Here is a 24,778-nt window from a genome sequence, read left to right on the forward strand (position 1 = left end):
TGCAATGTTTTCTCCTCGCTGACTGACTGCTGGCCTTGATCTTTTTTTTAAATCGTGCTTATTAAGCTCTATGTGCCTGACGCTGTTCCACATGCTGGGATAGAAACTAAGTAATCAGGTTGAATACAATCTATGTCCTACATGAGGCTCACAGCTAATCCCCATTTTACAGTTGAGGTAACTGAGGCACAGAGAAGCTAAGTGACTTGCCCAAGGTCGCATACCGGACAAGTGGCAGAGCCAAGATTGCCCTCTAATTCTAATTTTTCTTATCCTCTAATTCATCACCACCAGCCCCGTTCCCAGGGAAGTTATTCTGCCGTTCCTTGGCTTCTCTCCCCAGGTTACCTGCTCCTGAAATTCTGATTCTCCCAGTTTCTTAATGATGGGTCTCTCAAGGAGATTTGGGTGCCAGGCGAGTGGGAGACTAGATCATTTTTTTTGAAGTTTGCCTTTTTGAATCTTCCTGGCTGCTCTCCCGCCCTCTTTTCAGAATCACGTCAAGGTCACCAGGAAAGAAAAGCATAGAGGAGCAGAAATAGATCTATGATGGCATGAAGAGGAGAGCAAGCCACACTAATCTGATATTCTAATATTTGGGGTCCCATTAAGCCCAGGAATGGAAGATGGCAACAGTAAACAAAACAATTGAATGAATGAACAACCTTCATATTTTTACCAAGAAAACTCTCTGGATTCATTTCCAGAAGGATTGTAGATGGAGGTGGGGAGTTCTGGAAGGGATGTGTCCATGGAGTCGTTAGGGGTCAGAAACAATTCAACAGCATAAGGCAAGACAGGGAATGTAGGCAGGGAATGTGTCTACCAACTCTGTTGTATTGTGTTCTCCCAAGCACTTAGTCCAGTGCTCTTCACACAGTAAGCCCTCAAATACCCTTAACTGATCGTAAACCCATTGTGGACAAGCAATGTGTCTGTTTATTGTTATAATGTACTACTCTCCCAAGCATTTAGTACAGTGCTCTGCTCTGCACATAGTAAGTGCTCAATAAATACAATCGAATGAATGAAAGACAAGGTGCCCAGGAAATGGTAGCAACAATTGGAAGTGGAGCAAGAGTGCTTTATGTCACCAGGGGCCCCTTTCCATCACTTCCCCTTTTCCCAGAATGCCATAGAGAAGACACTGGTCAAGGATGTAGAGGAAGAGAAAGAGTCAGAGCTGAGATAGCCAATCTTCCCTCCACCTTAGAAAACAATGACCCAGATTCAGGAACACTACCTGCTAGCTGGGAAGGGTAGGGGGTATTGGGAGCACGAAGGAATATATAGTGGGTCAAAGAGGGAGGAAAGGGCCTTGGTAGCCTTATTGAGTTTCGTAGTGAACGGCCTTGGACATAGGTGTACATTGTCGTGAGACAGCCTAGAGAAATAGGGCTGCCTAGCAGAAAGAGCATGGGTCTGGGAATCAGAAAATCTGAGTTCTAATCTCTGCTTTGCCAAGTGTTTGCCGTGCGATCTTGGGTACATCAAGTGGAAAGAGCACGGGCTTTGGAGTCGGAGGTCATGAGTTGGAATCCCAGCTCTGCCACTTGTCAGCTGTGTGACTGTGGGCAAGTCACTTAACTTCTCTGTGCCTCAGCTACCTCATCTGTAAAATGGGGATTAAGACTGTGAGCCCCACGTGGGACAACCTGATTCCCCTGTGTCTACCCCAGCGCTTAGAACAGTGCTCTGCACATAGTAAGCTCTTAACAAATACCGACATCATTATTATTATTATTGTTAACTTCTTTACGCTTCCGTTTCCCCCTCTTTAAAAGAGGGATCAAATACCTGTCCTCCCTCCACCTCATAGTGGGAGCCCCCTGTGGAATGGAGACTCTGTCTAATCTGATTGCACTGCATTTACCCCAGCCTGTACTTGGCACAAAGTTAGCACTCAACAGATACCCCAGTTATTATTATTATTATCAGTGCTCCCTCGGAAACATTAAAGAGATCCAGAATTTTTCATTTTGCAAATGCTGGCCACACAACCTGCTCTGTGGACCTCTAGAGTGTAAGCTCATTTGGGGCAGGGTTCGTTGTTGTATTGTACTCTCCCAAGTGCTTAGTACAGTGCTTTGCACACAGTAAGTGCTCAATAGCATGGCTGAATGAATGGATCAAAGTGGGCAGGCACTCCTTCAGGCACGGATCGGAGCCTTGGGTACCACCAGTTCACACTCTGCATCCTGGTGGGTCTCCAGGCAGCCAAGGTCGCCCCCTGGTGTCTAAACCTGGCTCTGGGGTGGTCCAGTAGGTACCTTCTGGCCTGGAGCTCCCCTTACTGGCCTAGGGGACTCTGACTCTGGTCAACAGGCCCATCAGAAGTCACTTCTGGGATGAAGGTGGGAATGAGCGGCAAAGGAGTAGCAGAGGCGCCTCAAATCAGGCCTATCTGGATGAGACTTAGTAACCGTGGAACAACTTAAGAAGGCCAAATATTAATCATGTTGGTATTTGTTGAGCTCTTACTATGTGCAAAGCACTGTTCTAAGCGCTGGGGTAGACACAGGGTAATCAGGTTGTCCCACATGAGGCTCAGAGTCTTAATCCCCATTTTACAGATGAGGTAACTGAGGCACAGAGAAGTGAAGGGACTTCCCCTCAGTCACACGGGTGCAGGTGACAGGATCCGAACCCGTGACCTCCGGCTCCCAAGCCCGTGCTCTTTCCACTGAGCCACCCTACTTCAATGACAGCTCACGTCCAAGCCCGACAGTTGGCCAAACTGGTTGACCTTTGCCAAGTATTGTCAATGAGATACTAAAGGTGGGAAGGGATGGGCCAGAAGGGAAAAAGTACAAGGCGGAGTTCAGAGGCAGGGCCTGGCTTTTGTTTTTTGCTTCCCGGGAGGCTTGTTTACAAGCTGAAAACAGAAGACATAGGCTGTGTCCATCTCTCCAGCTCCACTGCTCTCAGCAAGCTGTTTTTCACCCAATAAATACTGCTGTCAGTCAAAGCCAGGAGTCTTGATATTTCAGGTGGGCAGCGGCCTATGTGTTGAGCATTCCCGTGAAGTGAAGTAAGCCACCAGCCCAAGGCAACCTTCCCAGCAAGAGGCCTCACCTTGGCCGGAACCTCACTGTGTCTTGGCCCCAGAACGCACTGCTCTGAGGACAGCCAGGAGCTGCTCTCCCTTGACATTCCAACACACTTGGCACCACATTCTCCGTCTCCTGCAGGAACCAACAAGAAAAGCAAACACACCGTCAGCAGCAATTGGGTTGACAAGAGCATTTCGCTGGAAGATAAAATAGTTTCATCACCTTAAGCACTAATTTGTGAAGAAGAGATTCTGACCAGCGGTTCGGAAAATAAGAAGCTCTCTTTCTATTTTCAGCAAATGTCGAGTTACAAATGACCTAGAATAAGGTTTGGAAACGGAGAAAGTGTCCATCCACCCCTCAGCATGCTACTGTCAGTCTTCATCATTTTGAGAAAGTTGACTCTTCACAAGAAACAATGCCGTCCAACTCACGCCACCCATGAGAACAATACAAGGCCCCACTTCCTGCATTTTCACAGGAAAGGCTAGTTCTCCAAAGTCTAGCATATAAACTCCATTGATCAAACCATGTGTCTCTTTCTCAGTCTTGCCAGGAGCTTACGGGTGCTCACTGGTTTGTGTACAATGGACTGACTGGGCTACAAGTCTGGTAAAGGTCAGCTGCTCTGAGCACCAGTCTGCAAATCGGGGGCGGCTTTGAGTGACAGTAGTTGTGGAGCCTAGCCCCTTTAGACCATGAGTGCCGTGTGAGATGGGGACTGAATCTGATCTGATTGCACTGTACCTTCCCTAGTGCTCAGCACAGTGCTTGGACATAGTAAGCACTTAAAAGATACCCAAATTGTTGTTGCGATTTTGTTTGTAGAGAAATAGCCTGCCACTCTGCTTGTATAAATTATAGCGAGTTCCCCCTCCCTCGTTGGTCGGATTTGAGTCCCAAACCTGCCCTGGATCTGCTTCTGATGGCGGTAGGGCTCATCAGGGAAGATCATGCCTAGATTATCTTCTTCATAATTTATATGAATATATATATATATATATATATCCCCTTGCTTTTCCTCTTTTGTGCTGGACTGGCAGCCAAAGGAGAGGAAAGCAAGCTGATCCCAGAATTTCGTTCTGGACCAGCCTGCAACGGTCCCACAGATTCAGACTTGGCCTGTGCAGAAATGCATTCCATAAGGCCACTCCAACCCAAACCCCTTCCACTCATGTTATATCCCACCAAAGGTGAGAAGCAGCTTGGCTCAATGGAAAGAGCACGGACTTGGGAGTCAGAGGACATGGGTTCTAATCCCGCCTCTGTTGCTTGTCAGCTGTGTACTGTGGACAGGTCATTTGACTACTCTGGGCCTCAGTTCCCTCATCTGTAAAATGGGGATGAAGACTATGAGCCCCATGTGGGAAAACCTGATTACCTTGTATCCCTCCCAGCATTTAGAGCTGTGCTTGGCACATAGTAAGTGCTTAACAAATACCATATTATTATTATTGTTATTGGGGTTGGATGTGTCAAAGTCCCACTTTTATAGCTACTTACCTCAGAATTCTAAGGCATTTTCATCATCACTAACATCTACACTATGTTTTCAGAGTCACTGTAGGCAGAACACTGCACTACGGTCCTTGCAGACTAACAGAAGAAGATGATGATGTGATCCCTGCCCTGGGTCAGTTTACTGGCTACTGATTTACAGTAAACAAACACAAGTGGATAAATGAGAAATGCATATTTTAACCTTTCTCTGTTTGAACATCAAATTTACATTTTATTGGCCCTCTATTCTAGAAAGTGATAATTCCCTTCCTCCTTATTTTGGAATCTACAAACTACAAGTAAGCCTAAACCCTTCCTCCAAACATCAAGCTGACTTTTGCCACTTTATTTGCCTCGCCTTCAGGTCAGTGACATTACATTTCCTCACTGACTCCTGAGCCTGTTGTCCCCTACCAATTATTCCAGACCTTTAACTCCCTCCTGAAGTTCCCAGTGCCCTCACTTCCCTTCCCTCTCATCCCTGACAACCATACCAACTACTTTGTTGATAAAACTGAAAGCAACTCCTCAAAATCCCCCATCTATCTCAATTCCCTCCTACCCTTATAGCTATTCTCTCAGTTTATCCAGCCATCTGTCTTGAGATCTCTCACCTGCCTTCAAATCCTAGCTCCCACAAACGGTGCCTTACTCCATTTCTTCTCACTTTATAAGCAACCCATAGCATTTATTGAGCACCAACTATAGAGTACTGTACTAAGACTTGTCACGCAAGGCTTAGTGGAAACAACACGGGCTTGGGAGTCAGAGGACATCGGTTCTAATCCTGGCTCTGCCACTTGTCTGCTGTGTGACCTTGGGCAAACCACTTAACTTCTCTGTACCTCTGTTATCTCATCTATAAAATGGTGATTAAAACTGTGAGCCCCATGTGAGACATCCCCCTCCACTCCCCATCCCACAGCACTTAGGTATATATGAATATATCTATCATTTTCTCCCCTGGTGCTTAGAACAGTGTTTGACACATAGTAAGAGCTTAACAGATACCACTAGAAAAAAAATAAAAAAGAAGCTTACAATCTAGCTAAAAACACTTGCACCCACCTTTTTCTTTTCTCTAATTGCCCTCTTCAAATGCTGACTCTGCGATGGCTCCTTTCCCACCACCTTCAAATATGCTTGAATCTCCCCCATATTAAAAAAACAAAAAACAACTCTCGACTCCATCACCCTGGTTCCATTCACAACCAAACTCCTCAATTAGATTGTATAAAAATGCTGGGAGGGAAGGCAGGGAGAGACAGGAGGTGAAGTTAGCAGGTCTGCCTCTTCTTGGATTCATCCAGGGTGGCCTGGGAGCAGAAATCTTGGGTTTCTGTTCTTTCCCCAGACTACTAGATCACTAAGAGGGACTACCTGTGATTCAGGATTACCAGCCACCAAAGATAGATTCAGAAAAAACATACTCTGTGGCACCCAGAGAATCAACAGCCAAAGCCTGGATGAAAATTAGGACTGCAGGATATTCTCTCCAAAATTTCAAGGGCCCCTGAAAACTTGCTTATATATCCTCTGCCGGTTATGGTTACAATGTCTCAAAACTCCAGGATCACACTTCCTGCCCTCTACCGGTTACCAGATGAAATATTGCCATATCTAGCTGCTTCCACTTCTGAAAGCCAATAGAAAAATAAAATCCAAATCAACCAATTGTAGTTTTGAAGCTAGGCCTGTTGCTTACAGAGAACTGAATTGAGCTCTTGGAAGAGCACAATAAAAGTAAAAGACAATTCCTGCCACTGAAATGTAACGCTTACATATAAAAATTTGCCATAATATACATTTGAAATAGCAAACACCCTTCTGTACTGATCTCTCAGGTGCTTATCTACACAGGCAAACTTCACCCCTCCCATTACTAACTCTGGAAAGTCAACTCTATCTGACTCAGAAACTTTGGCACTTCACTTTCTCAGTAATACTAATAAAATTTATTATTCTGCATTTTTCAAAGATTCCACTTTTTGTTCCCAAGGCACTCCTTCATCAAAAACAAGATCAAATGAAAGAGGGCTCTTTCATCCCAAAATGGTCATGATGGAAGTCAAGATTCCAGTAGCAAGAATTGTTTCTTAACTGTTCCAACTTTTCTAACGGTGCCATAAACATTACAGCACCCACTCGGACCAACTACTTACATCATTTTCACAATAAGCAAACAAAAAAACAATCCATAAGTAGATATTTTGCTGAGATTTATGAACTACCTTGTCAAACAACTCTGCTGCATTATACTGTCCCAAGCGCTTAGTACAGTGACCTGCACATGGTAAGCACTCAATTAATACTACTGATTGATTACTGGGTTGGACCAATGATCCACCCACACAAGGATCTGCTTCCCACAGCATGGTAATCCGAGAAGCAACTGAAGGTTACTCCTCCTTGACATTCATCTTGCAATAAATGTAGCATTTAACACCCATAGCTTTTCCTACTTTATCCCACACTTTTCCTGTAGTTTCCCTTTATTGAAAACTATACCAATAATCTAAATCTTTCTTGAACCTACTGATATCTGTGGCTTGCACACCTTCCTATGGTAACAAATCCCATACTTGTCTTCATTTTCCTTACAGTAATTTTCAGTACACTTCAATGCATTCCCCTCGGTCGTCTTAAAAACAACGGTAAGGAGTCTGCCCTGTCCAAATCTTTTCTAATGAAAATCTTTTCCCTTCGAAGCTTTCAGTTTTTTCCCTCCAAAGTCCAAAACACTTCAACTGCTTCTCCCTTGAGAATCTTATTCTTCCTTCTCTATATCTCCTCCCACAAGGCCTAGTGGAAACAGTACAGGACTGGGATCTTAAAAGACCCAGCTTCTAGTACCAGCTCTTCCCTTGGTCTGCCATGTGATCTCGGGCAAGTCACAAACTCTGGGCCTCATTTTCCCCAGCTGTAAAATGGGGATAATATAGATTGTGTTCCCCATGTGGGACAGGGATTTTGTCTGATCTGACAACCTTGCATGTCTATGATCTGATAACTTTGTCACTAAATCCTGTAAATTTTATCATCATAACATCTCCAGAATCCATCCTTTACTCTCCATTCACCACTGGTCCACGGACTTGTCATATCCTTTCTTGACTACTACCTCAGACTCCTTGCTGACCTCTCTGCCTCCACCCTCACTTCTTTCCCATCCAACTTCACTTTGCTGCCTGGATCAGTTTTCTGAGAAAAATCACTCTGGCCATGTTGACCCCTTGCCCACATTCTCCCTTAAACCTACAACTCCTGTCCCCTTCATATCCACCATGTTACCACTCCCCTAGCTTGAAAACCCTCCTAAAAAAATCATATATCCTCCAAGAGGCTTTCCCTAAATCCTCATTTCTTCTGTCCTTCTTTTTAATTTGCCCGTCTAGAGTAGGGCAAGGTATAGGGGGTGTGCTTGACTTCATCCAGTGGCCAAATACTCCACAGCCTGCCTGCTGCCTCATTGCTACTGGCCGCATAATTCCTGGCCCAAGGAATCATTGAGCAGCCACTTGGACTGAATCCACCAGGGAGAGATTCAAGATTCAATTTCCCTGTCAACTGCATAGAACAACATATTTGCCACCTACTTTTCAGTGGCCAGACGGTTTCATGTTCTAGAACGAACAGTGTCGCCACAGAGCGCTCAAATCTAATCAAGCCAAATACTTGCCATTTTGTTCAGTCCTTAATGCAATTCCAATAGAGAGATCATTTTCTTACCCAAAATGCTGGGTTTTTAAAAGACGACTTGCACGATCATTTTAAGCCACCTGTTATCCTTGCTTTAGAATATGTTAAAAAGAGACTGCATGTCCATTCATTAACTAAATTAAAATGGCAAAATGACAGATTGTCTTGTTAGCTGTGCTTTTCTTTTTTTTTTCCTTTCTATTTTAGGGCTGGGACTGTTGGGAGTTTTTGCCTTGCAAAACACAGTCTCCCAGCAAATGTAATTTTTCCACCCTGCCGGCTAACAGCTTCAGAAGAGCAGGGGGGAAGGAGCTTCTATGGAAGAGAAAAGGTGCCGACATTCAGGTCGATCACACACAAATGTCCTGGCGAGGTGTGGCCATGATGGACTCCTTCAACATCCCACTCAGTCAATGGGTGGGCGGATTCCATGGGTGGGTTTTCTGGCTCCAGGTGCCATTGTTCCAATATGAATTAGAGCAAATTGAGGCCTTGCCACAAGCATGACCTTTGCTGTTTGAAATTCCATTTGCAGAAGGCAGTGCCTGAAGGCTGGCCTCAGAAAATATTGTAGCTGAGAACATTAAAGGAGGAACAAGAAGAATGGCATTAAAAGTGTCTTTTGTCCTTTCACTGCTTCTCTGGATTATGCTTGCATCCCACTGAGCAGTCATCATCTGAAGAGCTCTTTCAGGGGTTAACAAAAAGAAAACTGACATCATTCCATATGGCAAAATGAAATTGGTCCCTAAGGGCTCAATGAGCCTGATTACCTGGAGTAACTGATGTGGGCCTGGTTGCATCTAATGTGGACAGGGAATTTGTCTGTTATGTTGTAGTGATGTCCTCTCCCAAGCTCTTACTACAGTGCCCTGCAAACATTCTGGCCTTGTCTTATGCCATCATTTCCAGCCCATAGAGACACCCCAGACACATCTCTCCCAGAACGTTCCGCTCTCCATCCGCAATCATTCTGGTAGTGTATCCATAGAGTTTTCTTGGTAAAAATATGGCAGTGGTTTACCATTGCCTCCGTCCACAGAGTAAACTTGAGTCTCCATCCTCGACTCTCTCCCGTGCCGCTGCTACCCAGCACAGGTGAGTTTTGACTTGTAGCAGATTGCCTTCCACTTGCTAGCCACTGCCCAAACTAGGAATGGAATGGGTAAGCCTCTGCTTGACTCTCCTTCCCATAGCAGAGACTGGTAGAGTCTTGAAAACTCTTCAGGTGCGACCCTGAGAGGGGATGCACACAGTAAGTGCTCAATAAATACAATTGCTTGATAATAATAATTTTACAGAGCTACTTACGACCCTGCAGTATGGGGTTGTTCTGCTTTTCCAAAGGGACATCCAGACTAGTTTACAGCAAAATGTTAGGAAGCCAAACCCTCCTCTGAAGGTGCTTAGTTGAAATTCACTCAAGTGTCAAAAATTCAATTTAACTTCACAAGAAATAATTTTTAAAACTAAAAATGACAGCATTAACACCATATAGGAAACACTGCAAACAAGTGGAGCTACTTTAATTTGAGACTTGCCAGCACCTTGAGAAAGGGCCAATTATAATTTTGATCGGTCATGGGTCACCCTCAATTCTTTGATGAGCCAGATGCAGCCACGTTCTTCCCAGAACTCTCCAGAGTAGGCTGCCAATCAAGACCAATGACTGAATGATTAAGTGTCTACTGAGTGTGTAGCCCTGGGGAAGAGTTCACCAGAAGTAAAATATGCATTCCCCGCCCCCAGAGAACTTACACCTTCACTGGGGAGATAGAAGAAGGTAGGAGCAGAAAGAATTTAAAAAATAAAATTATCAGTCTGAATATTGGTTTAGCGTGGCTTTGGGGTTGACAAGATTTGTGGCGTTGGAAAATAATCAGGGCAGACTTCCTGGAGGAAGTGGGATTTTTAAAAAAGGGCTCTGAGGATAGGAATGGTTGTGGTCTGGTGTATTTGGGGAGGTGTGAGAAAGGAAGGTTTAAGCCAGGGAAACAGCATGAACAAGGGATCAGAAGTTGGAAAGTTGAGAGTGGGGTGCAGTTAGAAGATGAATTTAGGATGATGAAGTATACCAGATGAAGAGAGACATAAGGTCAAATGGCAAAAATCTGGTAGAGAGTAAAACTAATGATAAGGAATTTTTTTGCTTAAGGTGGAGAGAGATGGGCAGCCATTGGAGGTTTTCTGAGAACTGGAGAGATACATTCCAAGTGACTTCAGGAAGAGGACTGTACAGTGCTCAGCACACAGTAAGCACTCAGTAAATACCACTGATGACAACTGGGAAAGAAATGGGTAGGATAGCCTGAAAAAGTGAGAGGATGGAGCCTGGAAGACCAGTGAGGAGCTTGATATAGGATTCTGTGATTTGATGGATCACGTTCTGAGACAAAGGTTGGGGAGGAAAGAGTGTTTCCAGGAAATTTTCTTGAGGAAGAAATGATAGAATTTAGTAGTTTAGCAGTGACTAGCTGAGAGTCACTGGAACAGGCAGTTTCTTTTCTGTTGCCTCAGCTTCCTTGATAGTCACTCCTGCTTTGCACATTTTCCAAATTTCAGTTCCCCATAACCAGGAGAACTACTGAGTTCCCAGGCTCCACCTTCCAGCTTTCTTACCCTTCTCTTTCACAAATCGTATCAGGAGAAGTTGGATGGACAAGGATACATGACTATTACCCATAATAAATAACCGGTATTAATAATGTTAATAATAATAATTCTGCAGTATGTTAAGCGCTTACTGTGTGCCAGGCACTGTATTGAGCGTTGGGGTGGATACAAGCAAACTAGGCTTGGACACAGTCTCTTGTCTCACATAGGGCTCACAATCTCAATCCCCATTTTACAGATGCGGTAACTGAGGTGCAGAGAAGTGAAGTGACTTGCCCAAGATTACACAGCAGACAAGTGGCAGAGCAGGGATTAGAACCCATGACCTTCCGACTCTCAGGCTCGTGTTCTATCCACTATGCCATGTGTGTAGTTCAAGTGTTTACTATGTGCCAAGCACTCTACTGTGCACTGGAGGAGACCCAAGTTAATCACATCTGACACTCCTATAGGAGGCTCAAAGTCTATAGGGGAGGGTAAATAAACATTACTTGGGAAGCCGTGTGGCCTAGCAGAAAGAGCATGGACCTAGGAGTCAGAGGACTAATCCTGGCTCCAGCTGCTTTGTGACCTTGGGCAAGTCACTTAACTTTTCTGTCCCTTAGTTTCTACACCTGTATAATGGGCATTAAATATCTGTTCTCTCCTCTTTCAACTGTGTGATTCATGTGGGACAGGGCCTGTTTCTGATCTGACTACCTTTTATATAAAGATGAGGATTCTGTTGAAATTAGCTTGGTGTTCAAAGTATGGATCTGGATTGTTAAAGTTTCTATTGGAAAACATCTTTTATAAATTATGCTTGGCCATTAGATCGGTGTTTACTGTTAGGACTTATTCCTTGGCTGATTTTGGCAGCGAAGACCATTTTCAAGTTAATTTTTATGGTACATGCAAACATGGTTAAAAGGATGAAGTTTCTTGATTAGTTTGACCAACACACACAAAGTAGAACAGATTGAATTTGGGAAGCAATGAGAGAGTGGGGAATCCAATTTTGTTCCCAAAGTTGCAAACTCGTGAAACTGGATGGATTGTATTAGTAAGTTAATGTTGGGAAAGTTAGAAAGAGAAAAGGGTTAAGAAACAAAGCCAAGGAGTTCACATCTCATCTCTTATTTTGACTAACAAAGTTTTGTCTCAAGTTTGTTTTATTTTAACTAAGAAAAAGCACAAGACATATATTCAGGAAAATGACCATGGATAGAAATAAATTGCTCAATAAATGTTATTGATTGGTTGATCTATGTCAAGAGGAAGAGAAAAGCTTTCCAATTATCCCTAATTGCCAAACCAAAGTTAGTTGCTCACAGTTTGTGAATAGGATAATCTTTTCCTGATGTTTTTGTTGGTGGTTCAGCTGAACAATGGAAACTAAAGCAGGAGCTGGGCAATAGAAAAGGGTTTTGGTCATTCACCTTAACATGGCCTATGAAGGAAGCATTTGAACCATTTGTATATTCTCATATTTGTTAAGTATGGATTTCAGCACACATTTGGGTGTGCTGATTAATGGCCTAACACATTCTGTGATATTAATCTATTTGGACTGTGTTCCTTAGGCAGAGAAAGCTGCTTTAAAAAGAACTTTATGGCTTGCTTTGGGGGTTTGAAAGCAAAGCTGTTTGAGTTTTTTTCATGGAAAAAAGCATAATTAGCTGATATTTAATCTGACCCCTGAATTCCCAAAACATTTCTTCCAAGTGAACTCTGGATTTAAGACCATCCCTCCAGCAACTGATACTTGAGAAAAAATTCCCCTACAATACCTCTACATGACCTTCACTTGCCTCCAGGTTAGTCGTCCTGTTGTTACTCATTCTTTGTCTCTTTCCTCCTTCATGTTAAAAATCAACATCTCATCCACTTTTTTTTAATGACTATTAATTAATTTTTGTTAGTCAGAGATGGATAGGAGTTTGGCCTGAGGTAAAAGGAGGAGATATTCAGGGACAGAGACAGAAACATAGTGAACCTTACTTAGGAGAGGACTGTGAATGATCTGATTAAGTTGTATTTACCCCCAACATTTAGAACGGTGCTTGAAACAATATTAATTGATTTTTTTTGAGCACAGTTTCAAAAAGAGAGACAAAGAGGAGTGGAAATAGAACAGAGAGAGAGAGCAGGCAGAGACAGGCAGACGTAAAGAAGTTCCATCTTTGTTAACGCCATATCATGCCCAACGTAGAAGCAGCGTGGCTCAGTGGAAAGAGCGCGGGCTTGGGAGTCAGAGGTCACGGGTTCTAATCTCAGCTCCGCTGCTAGTCAGCTGTGTGACCTTGGGCAAGTCACTTAACTCCTCTGTGCCTCAGTTACCTCATCTGTCAAATGGGGATTAAAAAACTGTGAGCCCCACGTGGGACAACCTGATCACCTTGTATCCCCCTGCGCTTGGAACAGCGCTTTGCACATAGTAAGTGCTTAACAAATACCACAATTTTTTTTTAGAAGCCCACAGTCAGTGTCAATTTCAGCTCCTTGCTGTCCTTTAACTCTCATTTTCAGTCCTGCTAGAAAGGGGAAAAAGGAGGAAAAATCAAGGAGCAACTGGGAGGGGTTAGAGTGGGTTTTTCCTCCACGAGATCTATCCAAACACACTCCTGGTTTAAGCTCTTATCTCCCAGATAGATTCCATTTCTTCACTGGTCTCCCTGCCTTCAACTTTTGTCTACGTTGCTGTCTGCTGCCCAGATCATCCTTCTAAAAATGTCATTCAGTATATGCCTTTCTACCTCTCATTAGCCACTCTATTTTCCACTGAATCAAGCAGAAACCCCTGACCACCACCTTAGAGGCTCTCATTCACCATTCTCCTTCTTATAAATCTGGCTTCTTCATCTGCTCGTCTCCAGCTCATATTCCTCCCTCTTCCAATTCTGAACTCACTCTTGCTTATTTTCAACACTACTGCCTTCCGCCTCTTGCTCATGCCTCTTCCCAAGCCTGAAACTTCCTCCACTTATCCTCCAGACCACAGTTCTCCCCAGCTTCAAAGTCCTCTTGAAGTCTCACTCTACTCTAGGAAGTTTTCCTTTATTTTATTTTTTTTAATTGACACTGGCTGTAGGCTTCTACGATGGCCATGATGATGGCGTTAACAAAGATGGAACTTCTTTAGAAGCAGCATGGCTCAGTGAAAAGAGTCCGGGCTTGGGAGTCAAAGTTCATGGGTTCTAATCCCCGCTCCGCTGCTTGCCAGCTGTGCGACTTTGGGCAAGTCACTTAACTTCTCTGTGCCTCAGTTACCTCATCTGTAAAATGGGGATTAAAACTGTGAGCCCCACGTGGGACAACCTAATCACCTTGTATCCCCCCAGCACTTAGAACAGTGCTTTGCACATAGGAAGCGCTTAACAAATACCACCACCATTCTTTATGTCTGCCTGTCTCTGCCTGTTCTTTCTCTCTCTGTTCTATTTCCACACCTCTCTTAGTCTTTTTGATTCTGTGCCTAATTTTTTATTTGTTAAGTCTTACTTTGGGCCAGGCATTGTAATAAGCAGTGGGGTAGATACAAGATAATCGGGTTGGACACAGTTCCTGTCCCACATAGCATTCACAGTCTTCATCCCCATTTTCCAGATGAAGTAACTGAGGCACAGAAACATTAGGTAACTTGCCCAAGGTCACACAGCATAAGTGGTGGAGATGGAATTAGAACCCAGGTCCTTCTGACTCCCAGGCCCATGATCTTTCCACTACACTATGCTGCTTCTCCAAGCAAATTATAACTTACTTGTAACTCTAGATTCTAGGAATGTAGTAAACATTTATCAAATACCACAATTATTATTGTTAGAAGTGGGTTTCCCCTAGCCAAGGGTTGGGCCTGTTTTTAAACTCTCAAATGCCTCAACTCTTCCAAGGCATAGCTCCAGATCAACTTTCCCCTCTTAGTACCGCTCCAGAACTTTCTTTCTCCCCATGTTCTGCAGCCAGTAAATCCATATGCTTTGAACGCAATGCCTTTATAGTTCCCTCTGAAGTACTGCATTGATCTGTCACTAAGGGTCAAAGAAGGAGATGATATCATCCAGATCTGAACGACAATAGAGTGGCCCAGTTGTCCAAACCCAATGCTGTTTGTCAGTTCTTTCCTCTGTCATCGATTTATGCTAGGTCCATTTGATTTGAATCCTAAAATAGAAATAACAATAAAAATTATGGCATTTGTTTAACCATTTACTATGTGCCAGGCACTGTACTAAGCGCTAGGGTGGAGAGAAGCAAATCAGATTGGACACAGAACCTGTCCCACGTGGGGCTCACAGTCATCCATTCATTCAATCCTATTTATTAAGTGCTAACTGTATGCAGAGCATTGTACTAAACGGTCTCAATTCCCATTTTACAGTCGAGGGAACTGAGGCCTGCAGAGGTGAAGTGACTTGCCCAAGGTCACACAGCAGACAAGTGGCGGAGCTGGGACTGGAACTCATGACCTTCTGACTCCCAAGCCTGTGCTCTATCCACTATATCATTCCGCTTCCCATGCTGTTATTGAAATAACAATTATGATAGTAATAATAATGGTTTTTACTCAGCACTTCCATGTGCCAAGCATTGTATTAGGCAATGGGGTAGATATTCAATAATCAAGTACCACCTGGAGCTCACAGTCTAAGTAGGAGGGAGTAAATGAGGTAACCGAGGCACAGAGAAGTTAAGTAACTTCCCAAGGTGGCACAACAAGTAAGACGCAGAAATGGGATTAGAACTCAGGTCCTCTGACACCCAGGCCCGTGTTCTGTCCAAAAGGCCACACTGCTATATTTACTCCAAGTGATCCAATCGTCAAGACCTACGCCAGTCACGTTCACTCAGCCAGTTCCTATTCCTGCCCTTTTCTGGGTAGGGTTCTGGTCACTTGGACATATGGAATACAGTCATCACTGCCACTAAACTTCAACACATGTAAAGTACTGCTCTTCACACATGTGAAGCAGATGTGGCATTCTAACAGTGTGTTCAGAGTAGTTCACTCAATAATAATAATAATGATAATGTTGGTATTTGTTAAGCGCTTACTATGTGCCGAGCACTGTTCTAAGCGCTGGAGTAGATACAGGCTAATCAGGTTGTCCCACGTGAGGTTCACAGTCTTAATCCCCATTTTACAGATGAGGGAACTGAGGCAAAGAGAAGTTAACTGACTTGCCCACAGTCACACAGCTGACAAGTGGTAAAGGCGGGATTCGAACCCATGACCTTTGACTCCCAAGCCCGGGCTCTTCTCACTGAGTCACACGGCTTCTTTTCTCGGTAGAAAATCTTTGCTTAGCCATGCACTCTACTACAAAGCAATAAACTATTTTCTTTAAATCAATGGTATTTATTAAGCACTTACTGTGTGAGGAGAACTTGGGAAAGTGTAATAGAATTGGTAGATACTTTCCCTGTTGACAAGGAGTTTACAGTCTAGAGGAGGAGCTTGACAGAAAGCACGGGTTGGCAGTGACGGGGAATGGACTGAGCCCTAGCCTGGATTCCTATTTCCAGACCCACCCCTAATTTAGGAGGGCCCTGGATAAATCATCCCATCACCCTACCTGGAACTATGAAACTTGATTCAAATTAGTTAAGATAGTCCAGAAGAAGAAAGAGACAACACCTGCAAAATTCTCAACTCCTTTTAGGAAAGGAACTTTCTTAAAATAAGCACTGTTGTCTGATGGATAGACCACAGGCTTGAGAGTCAGAAGGTATCCTGAGTCCTCCATTTGTCTGCTATGTGACCTTGGACACATCACTTTACTACTCCCGCCTCAGTTCCCTCATCTGTAAAATGGGGATTAAGACTGTGAGCCCCATGTGGGACTAGGACTGGGTCCAACCTGATTTGGTTGTATCTACCCCGGTGCTTAATAGTCTGTTGCCGACTTGTTCATTCCAAGCGCTTAGTACAGTGCTCTGCACATAGTAAGCCCTCAATAAATACTATTGAATGAATAAATACTATTGAATAATAATAATGATGGTATCTGTTAAGCGCTTACTATGTGCAAAGCACTGTTCTAAGTGCCGGGGGGATACAAGGTGATCAGGTTGTCCCACGTGGGGCTCACAGTCTTCATCCCCATTTTACAGATGAGGGAACTGGGGCCCAGAGAAGTGAAATGACTTGCCCAAAGTCACACAGCTGACAAGCTGTGGAGCCGGGATTGGAACCCATGACCTCTGACTCCCAAGCCCGGGGTCTTTCCAGTAGTGCCTGGCATATAGTAAGTGCTTAAATATCATTAAAAAAAAACCCCACTGAACTTGTATGTCTTGAGTACCAAGAGGAGCTCGTCAAAACTGTAACTTCACCCCATCAGAGAATTCAGCAAGTGAAAAAATCAGTCCCTGTTGAAATCTCTCCACTGGACCACAGTGGCCTACGATATTATCCCTCATGAACCACTTTCTGCAATCCCTTGACGCTGTAGTTTGTGCGACTCCAGATTGTGGGAAGACAAGGGAAAGAAAGAAAGAAAGGAGAAGAGTGAGAAGCAGCATGGCCTCGTGGAAAGAGCATGGGCCTGGGAGTCAGAAGTCCTGGGTTCTAATCCCTGTTCTGCTATATATCTACTGTGTGTCCTTTGGCATTTCACAACTTCTCTGAATCTCATTTTACTCAATTATAAAATGGGGATTAAGACTGTGAGCCCCATGTGGAACATGGACTGTGTCAAAACTGATCAGGTTGTATCCACTCCACCTTTTAGTACAGAACCTGGCACACAGTAAGAGCTTAGCAAATCAATCAATGCCGCTTATTGAGCAATTACTATGTGCAGAGCACTACTGTAATTGCTTGGGAGAGTACAATGCAAGATAATTAAGACACATTCCCTGCCCATAATGAGCTTATATCATTAAAAAAAATTTAAATCATTCACCCTAGAGCTCTCTCTCTCTCTCTCTCTGGCCTTGGAAAATCCCGAATCCTCAGGTCTAGGACTGACTTCACTTCCCTGGAATCCTTTGGGTTGAGAATGATGTGGATCCAGCGTGGTTTAGTGAAGAGAGCATGGGCTTGGGAATCCAAGGACATGGGTTCTAGTACCAGCTCTGCTACATGTCTGTTCTGTGACCTCGGGCAAATCACTTAACTTCTCTGTGCCTCAGTTACCACCTCTGTAAAAAGAGGATTAAAAGTGTGAGCCCCACGTGGGACAACCTGATTACCCTGTATCTGCCCCAGTGCTTAGAACAGTGCTTGGCACACAGGAAGCACTTAAATACCATAATTACTATTATTATTATCTAGGTAAGACTGATTGAACAGTTTGAATTGAAACTGGACCACTGAGACCCCATCCTAACCTTGCATTCTGCTCCCTGCCCTTTCAGTAATTTAGGAGTAAACAAGAGAGTATTAGACTTCTCCAGCATTCTGGGGTAGCTGTATTTCAAGCCTCAGAATGCTGTGAGAGTTGATTTAAATGCAGTAAGTTCTCCTCTAACACGGGAGTTGGGATTGAAGTACCTCACATTATGGCGAAATCACGTGGAAGTACTTACGCCTTTCCAACAGCAGGAGCACACACACGACCATTTTTTGCTGACATAGCATCATGTTCTATCTGGAAACATCATCAGAAGAACATTCCCTCATTCTGCCAACACGTTCTAAGCTAAAATATGTAATGAAAACAACATGCTGTGGCAGATCACATTCAGCATAATTCCTAGTGGAAATGAGAGTTTAAGTTTTGCAGTGAACAAGAGCAGTTGTTGGAGAGGTGTTGTGTGCTTGTGTCTGTCGGGGGGGGGGGGGGAGGGGAGGGCGGGGAACAGGAAAGGGAGAATGTATTTGTTAGTATAAGGTGGGCTGACTCGTTTACTTATAACTGTATTTTGGTTTGGCTTTTCTCTTGGTTTTGTTTTTTAATGGTATTTAAGTGCCTACTATGGGCCAGGCACTGTCCTAAACTCTGGAGTAGCTAGAACATCTACGTTGGACAGGGCCCCTGTCCCACATAAGGATCACAGTCTTAATCCCCATTTTACACATGGGGTAACTGAGGCACAAAGAAGTTAACTAATTTGCCCAAGGTCACACAGCAGACAAGAGGCAGAGCCGGGATTAGAACCTAGGTTTTTTGATTCCCAGGCCCAGGATCTTTCCACTAATAATACTAATGTTGGTATTTGTTAAGCGCTTACTATGTGCAGAGCACTGTTCTAAGCGCTGGGGTAGACACAGGGGAATCAGGTGGTCCCACGTGGGGCTCACAGTCTTAATCCCCATTTTACAGATGAGGTAACTGAGGCACAGAGAAGTTAAGTGACTTGCTCACAGTCACACAGCTGACAAGTGGCAGAGCTGGGATTTGAACTCATGACCTCTGACTCCAAAGCCCGTGCTTTTTCCACTAGGCCATACAGCTCATCAACCAGGGCAGCCCCAAATATAGAACATTCTCAGACTTTTCTACAATTGCCTAGGACATAATAAAAAATAAATTCTGGACTCTTCTAGCTAAATTGGTCCACAAAGTCAGTTTAGAACTCAGTCTCCAGGGGCTCCTTTAAACAGAGTCAGGCCACAGATCCTCAGAATGGAATGGTCAGGTATGCCTTAGTATATTTTTCTCGTGGCTCATTCTTCCATGACACTGCAGGAGCAAAGATCCAGTCACCTGCTGAAGGGAACATAGGTTTGGTAGAGAGATGGTCCTGTTACTTAATGAGCACCAAACAAGGATCGTAATGAAAGTTTACCCTGAGTTTAAGAGTGCAACCCATCTGGAAGGATACCCAAACCCTTACTGTAACACTGAGAAATGAATTAACCCTCCTAGGAAGTAGGGAAAAACCAGAATTTGGAAACATAAGAGAGAGTGTTTAGGGTCTCACCCAGTTTTAAATAATCCCCTCATGTTTTGTTCAAATTCTGTTCACAAGAAGCTTTAGATCCTCATCCAGTATTTGTTGAACCAGGCTGGGACCATCAAGCCTGGAAGAAGCTGGACAAGAACACTTTTCAATTATAGTCTGTCCTGAACCTTTCTGTCCTAGCTTAGTGTAGAAAACCCTGTCTAAATAATAATAATAACTATAATAATAACAATAATAATGTTGGTATTTGTTAAGCGCTTACTACGTGCAGAGCACTGTAATAAGTCCTGGGGTAGATACAGGGGAATGAGGTTGACCCCCGTGAGGGTCACGGTCTTCATCCCCATTTCACCGATGAGGGAACTGAGGCACAGAGAAGTGAAGTGACTTTCCCACAATCACACAGCTGACAAGGGGCAGAGTCGGGATACTTTGTGCCAAGCATTGTTCTAAGCCTGGGATAGATACAAGAAAATCAGATTGGACACATCCTCTGTTCCATATAGGGCTCACAGTCTAAGAGGGTGGGGAGAGTGGGTAGTGAATCCCCATTTTATAGCTGAGGAAACTGAGGCACAGAAAACAATGACTTGACCAAGGTCACACAGCGGGCAGCTGGTAAAGCCAGGACTAGAATCCAGGTCCTTCTGACTCCCAGGACTGTACTCTTTCCATTAGACCATATTGCTTTCAAATGTATTTGGTGAGCTGTATAGCAGAGGGCTAGCTCTTTCCTGACTAGCCCAGATCGTCTGCCACTTTTCTCAAGTATCAATAAATACTATTGACTGATACAAGACACTCAGATCAGATCCAATCCTTGTCCCACAAGGGAGGGAGGGAGATCATCATCAGTGGTATTTGTCGAGCACTTACCATGTGCGGAGCATTGAACTAAGCACTTGGGAGAGTACAATTCAACAGAGTTGGCAGACACAGTCCCTGACCACGGTGAGTCTAGAGGGAGATTGGACATTTTATTTCCATTTCACAGAAGAAGGAACTGAGGTGCAGAAAAAATAAAGTGACTCGCCCAAGGTTACACAGCAGGCAAATGGAAGAGTCAGGAACAGAACCCGGGTCTCCTGATTCCCAGTGTTGAGCTGTTTCCGTTGACAACGCAGAACAAAATGCAAAGCTCTTAAGAGTGCTCATTCCAAAGCCAAGTTCCGTACCTGGTTCTCCGCTTGGTTCCTCCCGTTCTCCCCTTTAATGATCGTCTTGGGCTTCCTGGACTTAAAATTGCCCATTCCAGGCTGTATAGCACCATCTAGCACGGTCTGAGTTACTTGCTGCTGGTTTTCTCGAAGGGGCAGTTGACTCTCCTCTAAGAGGGTGATGGTGTCGGGATAATTCTCCTTATTGTTTTCATCTCTAAAATTAGAAGCACACAATTAAGAAAACACACAAAAGACTAAATTCATTCATTCATATTCATTGAGTGCTTATTGTGTGCGGAGCACTGTACTAAGTGCTTGGAAAGTACGATTCAGACTTGGAAAATACAATTCAGTAAATTGAAAGTAAATAAATGTAAAACAACTGGGAAGTAAATAAATGTAAAACACCTGGGAATATGTTCACTGATAGGCTAACGCAAAGGGGATCCTGGCCTTCATTTTTCTCTGAGCATGTAAATGAATAGGCATACTTTATTAAATGCCCCCTGGGTACAGGGCTGGGCATAGATATCCTGTTATCAGACATAATCCCTGCTCAATAGAAGCACAGTCCATTAGAAACCAAGGTGACATTCCAGTGGAAGACAGAGAAGTTATAAAAAATGCAGTAAATGTGGACCAATTCCAAGATGCCCAACTCCCTTTGCTCCTAATAATAATAATTATTATTACAATTAATAGTTACAGTATGCGTTAAGTGCTTACTATATGCCAAGAACTATTCTAAGCACTGGGATAAATACAAATTGATGAGGGTGAACACAGTCCCTGTCCCACTCGGGGCTCATACTTCATCTGCAAAATGGGGATAGGAGTAAGTGAAGCACAGAGAAGTGAAGTGATTTGCCCAAGGTCACACAGCAGACATGTGGCAAAGCCAAATTAGAACTCATACTTCTGACTCCCAGGTCCTTGCTCTATTCACTAAGCCACGCTGACCCTCTTCTCCCTTGGCAAAAATACCTGCTTCCAGCCTGTTCTAACCAATCAGTCAATCCAATTTATTGACCCCTTACTGTTTACAGAGCACTGTACTAAGCACTCAGGAAAGTACAATATAAAAGAGCTGGAAGATACATTCCCTGCCGAAAATGAGCTTCCTGTCTCCAGAAGTAGGTATATATTAATATAAACAACGAATATGTACCTAAATGCTATGGGGTTGAGGGAGTAGTGAATTAAGGATGGAAATCCAAGTGCAAGGGCAATGCAGAAGGGAGTGGGAGATGAAATGAGGGCTTAGTCAGGAAAGGTTGCTTGGAGGAGATGTGCCCTTTGAAGGCGGGGAGAGTGATCATCTGCTGGATGTGAAGAGGGAGAACATTCCAGGACAGAGGCGGGACTTGGGCGAGAGATCGGTGGTGAGAGAGACAAGATTAAGGTACGGTGAGTAGGTTGGCATTAGAGGAGTGAAGTGTGTGGGCTGGGTTGTAGTAGGAGAGGGGTGAGGTAAGGTAGGAGGGGGCGAGGTGATTGAGTGCTTTAACGTGACGATAAGAAGCTCCTGTTTGATGTGAAGGTGGATGGACATCCAGTGGGGGCTCTTGAGGGGTAGGGAAACATAGACTGAATGGCTTTATAGAAAAATAATCCAGGCAGCAAAGTGAAGTATGGTCTGGAGTTGGGAGAGTCATGAAGAAGGCTGATGCAATAATCAAGGCAGGACAGGATAAATGCTTGAATTAACGTGGTAGCAATAAGGATGGAGAGGAAAGCGTGGATTTTAGTGATGTTGTGAAAGTTGAACTGACAGGATTTGGTGACAGATCGCATATATGGGTTGAATGAAAGAGATGAGTCAAGGATAATGTCAAGATTATGGGTTTGAGAGACAGGGAGGATGGTGGTGCTGTCTACAGCGATGGGAAATTCAAGGAGAACATAAGCAGTTCTGTTTTGGATATGTTAAATTTGAGGTGTCCTTGGCACATCCAAGAAGAGATGTCCTGAAGGAGGGAGGAAATACGAGATTGCAGAGGAGAGAGATCAAGGCTGAATAGATAGATTTGGGAATGATCCTCATAGAGATGGTAATTGAAGCCATGGGAGTGAATAAGCTTTCCAAGGAAGTGGGTGTAGATGGAGAATAGAAGGGAACCCAGAACTGAGCCTCAAGGGGTGGAAGGCAAATGAGGAACCCATGAAAGAGAATGATAAGGAGCTGATCGAGAAATAGAATAGGAGAGGAGAGTGTCAGTGAAGCTGAGGTTGGATAATGTTTCCAGGAGAAGGAGGTGATCACTGTGTTGAAGGCAGCTGAGCGGCCAAGGAGGATAAGGATGGAATAGAAGCTGTGAGACTTGATAAGAAGGAGGACACTGAAGATCTTTGAGAGAGAAATTTCTGTAAAGTGAAGGGGTCAGAAACCAGATTAGAGGGGCCAAGGAGAGAATTGGAGGAGAGGAAGTAGACAGTGAGGTAGAAAACTCGCTTAAAGAATTTGGAGAGGAATGGTAGGATGGAATGGGGGGATTATTGGAGGGAGTCGTGGGACCAAGGGAGGGTTTTCGTTTTTTTGTTTTTTTAGGATGGGGAGAAAGGAGCGTATTTGAAAGAAGTAGAGATAAATCCATTGAAGAGTGAACATTTGAAGATAGTGGTCTGGAAGGGAAGAAGGGAGGCACAGGTGCTGCGTGGGAAGCGAGGGGGTGAATTTTGAGAGGAGGCAGGAGATCTCTTCTTGAGATATTGTTGGGAAAGATGGGAGAGTAGAAGAAGGGGCAGGAAGAGGGAAGGACTGGAGAGGAGCAGGAGATATTTTAGGGAGATTTTTAGAGAGATCACGCCTGAGACCACCAAACAGAGATGATTGAGGTAATGTGGGCATCACTATAACTGCAACAACAATGACAATCTCTCCCCTATCCAATCTGAGACTAAAAAACACCTTGCTCCCTACATAGGAGTAAGCTTCAGGTCTCCCCAAAATGAAATGCCAGCCCCGTTTTCCCTTCTCAGCATTCCTCCTGACCTGGTCCCTCATCCTTGTATCTGCCCTTCCGGCTTGACTTAGTCAACCTGATAATTATTTCCTAAAACATCTTTCTGCACACACCTCCCAACTTTTCAAAAACCCTTCACTTGTTACATATTGGTTTCCCCACACCAAACTATAACTTCTAACAATTGGTTGTGAAGAACTCCATCACCTCTCCGCTTTTCCCCTACTATTTCACACAGCTCACATTCTCTATTCCTCCTCAGATCACCTTCTCTTGGTTCCTACACCTCTAAGCTGTAAGTATGTTGAGGGCAGTAAACCTGTCTAGCAGCTCTATTGTAGTATACTCTCCCAAGCACTTAGTACAGTGCTCTGCACACAGTAAGCACTCAATAAGTATCACTGATGGATCCTCATTCTCAAATCTCTCACTTCTGATCTCCAACTCACACCCTACCTCCTGCCTGAAACTTCCTCCCTGTTCAGATCCACTGGACCACAGATCGCCCCATCTTCAAGGCCATCATGAAACCCCAGCTCATCCAAGAGACCTTCCCCAGTTCATTTTCCTTCTCCCCATGTCATACCCCCCCTACTTATAGAAAAGCAGCATAGCTTAGTGGAAAGAGCACAGGCTTGGGAGTCAGAGGACGGGGGTTCTAATCCCACCTCTGCCACTTGTCTGCTGTGTGACCTTGATGAAGTCACTTAACTTCTCTGTGCCTCAGTTTTCTCATCTGGAAAATGGGGATTAAAAGTGTGAATCCCGTGTGGGACAACCTGTTTAGCCTTTACCTACTCCAGCACTTAGAACAGTGCCTGGCACATAGTAAATGCTTAACAAATACCATAATTATCATCATCAGTGGGACAATACTCTTGCACCACTTGAAATGCCTCTGGGCCTATCAGATTACATACTTTGCCTTTTAAGCACTTACTCATCTGCATAGCCACCTTTC

General features: G+C 44.0%; 1 protein-coding gene and 1 non-coding gene across 3 annotated transcripts in view; both read right to left on the minus strand.

Moving 5' to 3' along the window:
- Positions 1–24,778, minus strand: part of FAM13C (family with sequence similarity 13 member C) — a 126,694-nt gene that overhangs the window by 91,488 nt on the left and 10,428 nt on the right. For both annotated transcript variants that reach the window (XM_029059499.2, XM_029059498.2), the window contains exons 2-3: positions 20,870–21,068; positions 3,076–3,185 (exon numbers count right to left, since the gene is read on the minus strand). In XM_029059499.2, the coding sequence (XP_028915332.1) occupies positions 3,076–3,185; positions 20,870–21,068 (309 nt within the window). The remainder of the gene's footprint in view (positions 1–3,075; positions 3,186–20,869; positions 21,069–24,778) is intronic.
- Positions 9,361–9,498, minus strand: LOC114810943. Its single transcript, XR_003758632.1, has one exon. It is a non-coding gene; the product is annotated as a small nucleolar RNA SNORA7 (small nucleolar RNA).

The sequence above is a fragment of the Ornithorhynchus anatinus genome, chromosome 3 (genome assembly GCF_004115215.2).
Source record: "Ornithorhynchus anatinus isolate Pmale09 chromosome 3, mOrnAna1.pri.v4, whole genome shotgun sequence".
Taxonomy (NCBI): Eukaryota; Metazoa; Chordata; class Mammalia; order Monotremata; family Ornithorhynchidae; genus Ornithorhynchus; species Ornithorhynchus anatinus.